At 42.2% G+C, this 10,000-nt stretch overlaps 1 protein-coding gene across 1 annotated transcript; it reads left to right on the top strand.

Moving 5' to 3' along the window:
* The first annotated feature begins 5,588 nt into the window (after positions 1-5,588).
* On the top strand, positions 5,589-8,581 carry LOC137644370 (uncharacterized). Its single transcript, XM_068377355.1, has 5 exons — positions 5,589-6,353; positions 6,575-6,845; positions 6,947-7,246; positions 7,480-7,703; positions 7,883-8,581. The coding sequence occupies exons 1-5, from the start codon at positions 5,589-5,591 to the stop codon at positions 8,579-8,581; spliced, it is 2,259 nt and encodes a 752-aa protein (XP_068233456.1).
* Positions 8,582-10,000: the final 1,419 nt, after the last annotated feature.

Below are 10,000 nucleotides of genomic sequence, written 5' to 3'. Positions count from 1 at the left end.
CTTTGGATGTATTTACCGATGGGGTGAAGTGATGAAGCCATAGGTAGGCATGGCAGGAGATTCTTATCGCTTGAAGAAAGAGTACGAGTCTCTTCTGGGTCCATGCCACTTAACAAAAGTAGAGTCGTGAATGGAATTGAGAAGACAAGACGGATAGCAGGCCAGGATGAGAGTTATAGCTTGGCTCTAGATGACATTGATGATACTCGATTGGGAGCAGTTGACGTTCATGGAACTGTTTTGACAGCAGACGATATTGATGGCTCTAATGCCTTTACTGTTTTTCTTTTTATTTTTTCATGTTTTTTTTCTGTTTCTTAGAAATATTTTAATTGGTGACTGTTTGGTTTCGTTTTTTAAATTTATCATATGTTCACTGCAAAGGTAGTATAGACCTTACGATTTATCTAGTCACAGTAATGGACTGTTCCAAATGTCGTTCGTACTCTATTTTTTTGTCTTTCAATTCACGGTAAATTTGTCTAAATTCCCAAAATGTAGCCCCTAGTTGTCACCGTTGTCCTTTTCTGTAGACTACTTAAGGAGCTTTTGTAAATCCCGATGTTCATCTATATGTTCAATTATGTCGTTATCCTACATGTCTGTCATTCCATCACCACCAAGTTGCCATGGCATTTCTAAGATTTGTTGGACATCACCATCTGTTGCTTGGAAACTAGTAAAGTTATTAACGACTTCGAACTAAAGATTTTTCCAACAGGTATTGACTGTGTCTGTCTACAACCCCTGCAACGGTCCTTTAATGAACATAATGGCATTGACTTTGAATCAATCATATCTTGTCCTGCATCTAGCACCCTTTGAATAATGTCAAATACGTGTAGACGATATACAGAATGAAATACATATTAATACAGTACACTGTGAAGCATTGGTTCTAAACTGGGGTTCACATGGATCCTGGATTTAGATCCCTGGTTATCCACACAAAAAAAAATCAACCGTGGTCTATGGTGATATTTTATCGGTTTATGGAGATTATTCTGCTTCAAAGCAATTATTACTGATAATAAAATTTCTACAGTAATCTAACCATGACAGAGTTGTAATCTATCAAATTTATGTTGAGGGCTAAACGGGCTGAGAACCAAAAAGGTCATTTACTGTAGCCCTTATTGGCAAACCAATCTCTCTTGGGTTTCATAAACCTATTGGTGAAGAGAATAGACTTGGGTTTATTGTACTTTAATAATGGTTGCTGTTGAAGATTGCCTGGGGTATTGCCCCCAAGGAACAACCTGAAGAACCTTTAATTAAAGATGCGGCTAATTAAATACTCAGTGTTTACCTTTTTATATCAGAATAAGTTAAGTTACATAAGAAAATACTGCTAATCTGTTTACAGCCGTCACAGTAAGGGGTCCACAAAAGAAATTTTAGAGGGTCATAATAGGCTTAAAACCACTGTTGTAAAGTAGCAATATTATGAAACATTTAATCACAGTGAGATGTAATATGTAGAATGTACATTCAGTACTGCACACTGAATTTAAGAAAACAATATTATATGGCATGGGTGTAAAAATAGCGTAGAAAAGGAGAATTTGAAATACATTTCTACAATACAGTGTATAATGTATGATTGAGAGTATGTACATGATTATCACAGTTATTAAAAGATACAGACAAATAACTTTACTGTATTATCAATGTTATTTTATTGCCTAAAGGTATTTACAAAATTGCATATTTTCTATTAAAACAACTATGATGTCCTTACCTGTCAAGTGTAACGGGTTTTTACACACTGTTGTTGTTGCACAAGTAAATTGATTGGTATCATTCTTTTTGTCATATTGACATGTTTTATGCCCTCTCCGTCTTTAATAGAAGAGTATCAAGTATTTTCGAACTGACTTTCGCAGGTTCAGGGGCCGTAGCAATGGGTGATCTCATCATTATTCTTCTTTTATAAATTACCCTAATAGAAAACTCATTCTTCCCATACTTCCAGGAAAGTTCAGCAAACGTTTTTCCCTTCTTGAATGAATATAGAATATTGGCCTTTTCAACCCTTATCAACACATTGAAAGACCCTTTAACCATTTGGGCAACACCTAATGCACTTGAAACATGATTAGTAGGCATGTTTCATATACTATACTATACTTACCACGATCAAGTTGTTTCTTCACTCTGTCCACACAAAACTCTGTCACACACACACTCACTAGAGAAACTGCAACAAAACATTTAGAGCTACACAAGGCAAATCATGGGTATCTAAACGCTGAGCATACAGAAGACATTTTGAACGAGCATGCTCAAACATATTTCTCTACTGAGTGACGAACAGACCAGCAGTTAGGTGTAATGACTCATGGTTTGAAAGATTTACCAAGTACAACTGCAGTTAAATGATTTATCAAAAAGAAATTTTTTACAAACATGTCAAAAGTTCCAACGCTATAGAAAATTATGCAGATGGTGAATCAGTAATAAAAGAGGTTTTACTGTATGAATATATATATATATATATATATATATATATATATATATATATATATATATATATATATATATATATATATATATAGTTAGTAATGGAGGTAATTGCGCCACCTTTCTACCAAACAAAGAACGCACCAGCAAGGATTTGGTCGGCATGCCATGAGCTTTGGGACCCTACCCAGAGTCTCACCCCCCCCCCCCCCCCTAAACATCCTATACCAGTCTACTCCCCTTTGAGGTCTCATTTTTCAGCCATCTTTACGAGCCATGTGGCGATGTCGAAATCCCAGGAGAAAGAGGAGGCCTATTGATGGGGGTATCAGGACACGTGACAAGCAAGGCCTGACCAATGGGACAACACTCAGATCAATTCCCACCCCCCCTCCACTTGGGGGCAAAAGGGAGCTCAGTCAGCCTAGGAGTGGCTGGTCATCTTTCTTCATGACTCAACTTCTTTGAGGGAACCATCATCTCTCTTCACCCTCAAGACTAAAGGGAGGCAGGACCATGTGACATATCCTCCACAAGGGAGGAACCAGAGTCCTTTTTACTAAGGTAAGGTGTCTGATTTTGAGATCCTCATTATCCTTACCCAACCTCCCATCCCTTCCTTATCGCATCCCATTTTTCCTTTTATCCTTTAAAGAAAGATCCTACCCACTGAACCTTTTAACCTATTCCCTATACCCAAACCACGTGTGCCGTTTAGTCCTAGTCTTAATTAATTCACCCTGTGACAGTGTTGATTCCCATGTGTAATGTTTAGATCCCTGAGCTTTGCATTTTCATTTAATTTGCTTATAGGTTTTAACCACACGACTTCATCGTGTTCCCAGCAGGTAGAAGTAAGTGTGCTGTTAATAATTTAATTCATTTCCCCTTTCCAGGGAACGCGATTGCTGTGCTGGAATCTCATCCATGGTCCATCAAACTCCACTTGAAGCTTATCGTGCTTAAATTGAAATATAATTATCTGTTGTGCTCCCCTTTCTTTATTAGTTTTTATTTGAGTATTATTGTAAATACATATATTGTCAGTATTCCTTGTCTTATTGCTGACTGGCGACCTTTCCCATTGTTATTTTTTTTTTTCGTTATTGCCCTTGAGTCCCTTAAGCAAGGCCGGACTCGAACCACGGGCCTGTAACATACTGGCGACCGATGCCAGGATTCGCTAAGACAGTAATATCAAATTAATTTCATTAAAATCAAATTACCCCCCTTTTATATCTTTAGCGACTTGCCGAACTTCAGTCTCATTTCAAGTAAATTATATTATCACTGGAGTTGGAACCGTGGAAAAAAACAGCAAAAACATTTTATTCTCATTGTTAAAGTTTTGTGTTTATTAGTGCGTGTGTTTGCACTGGGAACCCTTTTGTTTTAAAACCCACGTGGTAGAATTTAGTCCTATTGTTTAGCAGGATAGCCAACTGCGTGAGAAGAATTTGTGTTCTGTTTTTTTTCTCAGTGTTTATTATCACAGTGGTTGAAATTTTTAATTTATATTTATTGTGCAGTGAGTGAATGTTCAATTTTGTGTTAACAAAGTGAAGTGAAATTTAAAAAAATTTAGGAAAAACGTGGTACACTAAAACATGTGTTAATTTCCAACAAAGTATAAATCTGTAGAGTAACGGTAAGAACACGTGGCATTCCTTATTTCAATTTATTCTTTTGACAGTAAGGTATGTAATTTCATTTTATTACTTTTTCGTGGGATATTATTTTTATGTACATTTTGAAAGGGATAATTTTCATAGGATTGTGTTAAAATTGTGAACCTAAAGATAAAGGATTTACGATATCACATTCAATTTCATTTTTATTTTTCAGTCTGGGTATAGGATCATTTAGATAAAATATTTGGGAGTGTAATTTCTTAAATTAATTTTTTTTACTAAAGGGAAAGTATGTAAAAGGGTTGATTTTCTTAACGAAGCATTAAGCAAACTTAGTGACATTGTTTGTTTTATTTAATTTATTATACTTTAAGTATAAATACAAACTTTGCTTTAAGTCACAGAGTTGCAAGTGGTGGTGTTGCAGGAACGCACCCACCACATTTTTTTCAAATCCATTTTTTCTTATGACTAGAAGTGAGAGTCACACATCGTGGAGATTCCATTTTTTTTTTCCTTATGACTAGCATAGAAGGGTCACACATCATGGAGATTCCATTTTATTCCTTATAACTAGTTAAGGAGGGTCACACATCATGGAGATTCCATTTTTTTTCCTTATGACTAGCATAGGAGGGTCACACATTGTGGAGACTCCATTTTTTTCCTTATGACTAGCATAGGAGGGTCAGACATCTTGGAGATTTCATTTTTTATGACTAGCATATAGATTCTCCCAGTGTTGTGATTCCATTTATTCATGACTAGCATAGAGGGTCATCCATTGTTGTGGTTCCATTTATTCATGACTAGCATAGAGGGTCATTCATTGTTGTGATTCCATTTATTTATGACTAGCATAGAGATTCACCCATTGTTGTGATTCCATTTATTCATGACTAGCATAGAGGGTCATCCATTGTTGTGGTTCCATTTATTCATGACTAGCATAGAGGGTCATTCATTGTTGTGATTCCAGTTTTTTATGACTAGCATATAGATTCACCCATTGTTGTGATTCCCTTTTTTTTTATGACTACCATAGAGATTCGCCCATTGTTGTGATTCCATTTTTTTATGACAAGCATAGGGATTCATCCATAGTTGTGATTCCATTTTTTTTTTATTGACTAGCAAAGAGGTTCACCCATAGTTGTGATTCCAGTATTTTCATGTCTAGCGCATAGGGTCACCCATAGTTGTGATTCCAGTATTTTCCTGTCTAGCACATAGGGTCACCCATAGTTGTGATTCCATTTTGTTTTGTCTAGCATAGAGGTTCACCCATAAAAATAGCAAAATGACTGCTGCGGAGAATCAGGACTTTGTGGCCCTGGCAGAGCGATAAGGTTACGAATGAGAGGCATTGCAAGGCTATGTGCGGGAGCTTGTGAATGGGGTCAATGCCCGGAGGAAGGTCGAGCAGGAAGAGTTTGAGAGAGAGTTTGAGCGAGAGCATGAATTGAAGATGCGGGAACAGGATATCCAGCTAGCATGGCTAAACAGCCCTCACCCCATCGGCACTCAAAATGGCGAAAGCTTCCCCTCCATGCTGGTCCACACACCATTCCTCAGTGGGACGACAAGGATCCTGTGAGGTGGCTAAATGAGGTGGAGTCCATGTTTCAGACGTGTGCCGTAGCGGAGGATATGAAGGCCCTACTACTGTCAAAGCATATGGCGGGGAAAGGGAAGAATGCTCATGCTGCACTCCCCGCCGATAAACAGGGTAATTTTGAGGCTGCCAGGAAGGCCTTGATCGAGGCCTATAAACTAAGTCCTGAAAATTGGCGCCGTCAGTGGCGTTGGCTCACCAAGTCCCCCTCGACATCTTGGTCTGATTGGGGTTTTCAGAAGGATAGGCTCCACACCCTTTGGGTCGAGGCTGCAAAGTGCACTACTTACGAAAACCTCCTTTTGCTCTTCAAAATTAAGGACTTCCACAGGAACGCCCCACCGGCGCTCTCAATTTACATCTCTGAGAAAATTCCAGCCACGTTTAGAGCATACTGCGAGTATGCTGATGAGTACGAGCTAGTCCAGTTCAACTCGGGGCCCCCCAGCTCAGTCCCATCGGGTAAGTCTAAGCCCCGCCAAAATCCAGTCTCCCTTACCAAGTGTGGCCATTGCGGGAGATCTAACCACTTGGAAGTCAACTGTTGGCTGAAGCTATCCGGTCAGTCAACTGAGTCCACAAAGCAGAAGAATAAGCTCAAGGTTAAGGTGGCGAAGCTTAACTATGCCAGTGCATACTGCAAGGTATGTAAGTGCTACGGACACACAAAGAACTACTCACTATGTCCCACAAATCCTCAGCCTCTTCTCCAGCTGCCTTCTTAATCTCTATCCGAGAAGCTCCCAAAAGACAGCCCGCTGTTGGTGAAATCACAGTACCTCTGCCTAAAGGAGACGGCTCTTCGCAATCGGTCAGAGTATTACAGGATACTAGTGCAGACGTTTCACTCATCTTATGGCACCAGGTGCGTATCGGTGCCAAAGTCCAGCAGGACAATCGCATGACGGTCCGTTGGATCGAACGAGTCATTAAGGATCTCCCTACTGTGGAGTTGAGAGTGACCACACCCCAGCTCAGGAAAAGGTGCAGGCTAGGGGTAGTGAACAATCTCGGGCATGAAGGCTATTACTTGCTCTTAGAACAAGCCCTCCTAAGAGGCATAAAGCGCGTGCCCCTCAGGTGCATGAAAGCAGTCGAGCCGGAGCCCGGGACTGAGAACGCCCCTCCTGAAGAAGGCAAATGGCTAGCTGACATTGACCTTGGGGAAGTATCTTTGCTAAGTGAGGTGGCGCGAGAGCTTTCTCCTATAGCAATGAGTCTGAGCCTCGTATCCCAGAAGACTATTCGGAAGGAGCGGTGCTGCTCACCACCACAGGGAATGAAGCTAACCCAAATAATAGCCCAGGGGTCTCGGGGGAGTCTGAGGGAGAAGCGTCCATCACCCCAGAGGACCTAGGGAGTCGGACGGAGCTCATCAAATCTCAGTTGTTGGATGAGAGGCTGGAAACCTACAGGGAAGCTGCTTACTCAGACGAAGCAGAGATGATTAACCTCTCAAAGGAGAATTTCCTGCTGAAGGAAGGGGTGACTTCAGAGTCACCCGAGGCCGTCACGATCCTGCAGAAGCCCTTCGCCGGCAAGTAGTTGTTCCCAGTAATCTCCGCTTGGCAGTGCTACATATGGCTCATGAGTGATTGGAAGGACACTTTGGTGTGAAACGCACTACCCACCTGATCCAGCCTAATTTCTTCTGGCCGGGATTAGAGAAGAGTGTTAAGGCTTACATAGCTTCCTGCCATCTGTGCCAAGTTGCCGGTAACCCAAACCAGGTTGTGCCGAGTGCTCCTCTCCAACCCATTCCATCTGCAGGTATCCCCTTCCATGATGTACTAGTGTATTATGTGGGTCCCCTGCCCCGTAGTAAGCGTGGAAATCGTTTCTTATTAACAATTATTGATCGGTTCACGCGCTACCTTGAAGCTGTACCGACCAGGTGCGCCAATGCCAGTCATGCTGTCAGAGGACTGACACAACATTTTTGTAGGTTTGGATTCCCAGCCACAGTCCAGTCGGATAAGGGCTCTCACTACATGGCAAGAGAGTTTAAGACAGCAAAGGGATTACCATGGTGTCCACCATCAGACCTCTACTGCATATCATTCAGAGAGCCAAGGACTCGTGGAGTGCTCCCACCAAATGCTAAAAGTTAGGGGAGGCTGGCTCTTCGGATTGTGAAGAGAACTTGCCTTATGCTCTGTTCGCCCTCCGCCAGGCACGCTCAGAAACCACAGGATACAGCCCTTTTGAGTTGCTGTACGCTCACTCTACACGTGGGCCACTAGACATACTCCATGAAGCTTGGGAGGACTCCTCCAAGGCCTCCTGGGTGGAAGAGCTGCCTGATATACAGGCTAAGTTACGAACTGCCTGGGAAATTGCAAAGGCTTCCGAGGCAAAGGTACAGGGCATCACAAAAATTCACGTAGATCATGAAGCCCAGGATCGAAGTTTTGAAGTGGGAGACCAAGTTCTGGTACTCCGCCCAGGAGAACAGAGACCGTTAAGCACAAAATTTACGGGCCCCCAAAAGTTTCTTGGGAAGAAGGGTAAATTAAATTACCTAGTGGATTGCGCCATAAGACGAGCCAAGTGGCTCCATGTCAACCTGCTTAAGCCCTATCAACAAAGGGCCTATGTGGTGGGTACTGTTACCCACCTCCACTCACCCGAGAGCAACTCTGAGGTTCTGGCCAGCTTTAAACTGGTCACTCCTGCTTTGGACATTGTTAAGAGGGGTGTTGTCAAGAGCATCGTGCTACAGCACCCACAGGTAGTGCGAGACATACTGGGTCACACCCAACTATTAGAACACAAGATTGACTTGGTCCCAGGAACGTATCCGATCCGCCAGAATTATTATTGGTTAAACCCCCAGTGGGCTGAAAGGGTGTCGGAACAGATCAAGTTGTAGCTCAGCTTAGGTCTCATTGAGGAAAGTGAAAGTCCATGGGCATCACCGGTGGTCCTAGTGCCAAAAGAGGGAGAAGGGGATAGGCTACATATAGATTTCCGCAAATTGAATGCGGTGACAAAACCTGTGTCCTACCCACTCCCTAGCATCGACGATTGCTCAGAGAGCGTAGGTGAATCCCCTTATCTAGGTAAGATCGACCTAGAAAAGGGCTAATGGCAGGTACCACTGGCAGAGGAGTCGCGGCCACTGACCGCATTCATAACCCGAGATGGACTTTACCAGTGTCGAGTGATGCCTTTTGGTCTTAGGAATGCACCCAGCTGCTTCCGGAGACTCATGAACAAGGTACTAGCGGCGATTGAGATTACCTACCTGGGCCACCAAGTAGGAGGGGGCAAAATAATGCCCAAGGATGCTAATATCCATGCAATACAAGAGATGCCCTACCCTAGAACTAAGAAGGAAGCCCAACGATTCCTGGGGATGGTGCAGTACTTCCGGAGGTTTGTGCCGAACTTTTCTCAGGTAGCCGCTCCCATCACTGACTTGTTCAAAGGAAATAAGCAGTTCTGCTGTACAGATGAATGCCAGGCAGCCTATGACCACCTAAAGGGCATTTTAACGACCCGCCCCGTGCTCCATGCACCAGACTACACTAGACCTTTCGCTCTCGCCGTGGATGCCAGTGACATAGGGGTGGGAGCTGTCCTCCTGCAGGAGGAAGATCAAGTCCGACACCCTATTGCATACTTCTCAAAGAAACTGAATCCTGCTCAAACTAGGTACAGTACTATTGAGAAAGAGCTCTTAGGCATGGTCTTGTCACTGAAGCATTTTGAATCATATCATGCTGACCATGAGTTCCTACTCACAGTCCTAACGGACCATAACCCTCTGAATTACTCGACGCAGTTCCGAAATAAGAATAAGAGGCTCATGAGGTGGTGTATAGACCTCCAAGACTACAATTAGAAGGTCGAGCACATAAGAGCCACAGATAATAAAATAGCAGATGTCCTCTCTAGGCATTAGTGCTCAGTGCACAGTGCCATGTCCCTAGCCTGTAGTCATACTCAGTAAGTTAATTTAGTTTGTATGAAAAAATTTTAATTGGCCTTGGCGTCTCCCCAGGTAGATAAACTTGGGGAGCCATTTTGGCCTCATAATTTACATCTGATCTATTTTTATCGATTTACTTTATCTTTTTGCATAAGTCAATTTTCTTTAATTTTATGCCTACTGCTACACTTGGTCACTTAACTTAAACCATTTTTGCATTTTAATTTTGAATTTTGCAGTTTTAAAGTTTTTTGGTTGTTGCCTCACAGCCAGCATGCTTATATCTACGTGGCACTTAAAGTTAATTTACTGTCAAAATAACATGAAATTATGACCCTAGTTGCAGCTTAGATATTA

The sequence above is a fragment of the Palaemon carinicauda genome, chromosome 7, assembly GCF_036898095.1.
Source record: "Palaemon carinicauda isolate YSFRI2023 chromosome 7, ASM3689809v2, whole genome shotgun sequence".
Taxonomy (NCBI): Eukaryota; Metazoa; Arthropoda; class Malacostraca; order Decapoda; family Palaemonidae; genus Palaemon; species Palaemon carinicauda.
This window is presented reverse-complemented; position numbering and strand designations above follow the sequence as displayed.

What these genes read in the sequence shown, in the direction of transcription:
- LOC137644370 (XM_068377355.1), top strand. Translation starts at nt 5,589, where the DNA reads ATGGCTAAACAGCCCTCACCCCATCGGCACTCAAAATGGCGAAAGCTT. An exon ending in ATGCCAGTGCATACTGCAAG is followed by an intron (nt 6,354 to 6,574) that starts GTATGTAAGTGC and finishes TTATGGCACCAG; the next exon opens with GTGCGTATCGGTGCCAAAGT. An exon ending in GAACGCCCCTCCTGAAGAAG is followed by an intron (nt 6,846 to 6,946) that starts GCAAATGGCTAG and finishes CTCGTATCCCAG; the next exon opens with AAGACTATTCGGAAGGAGCG.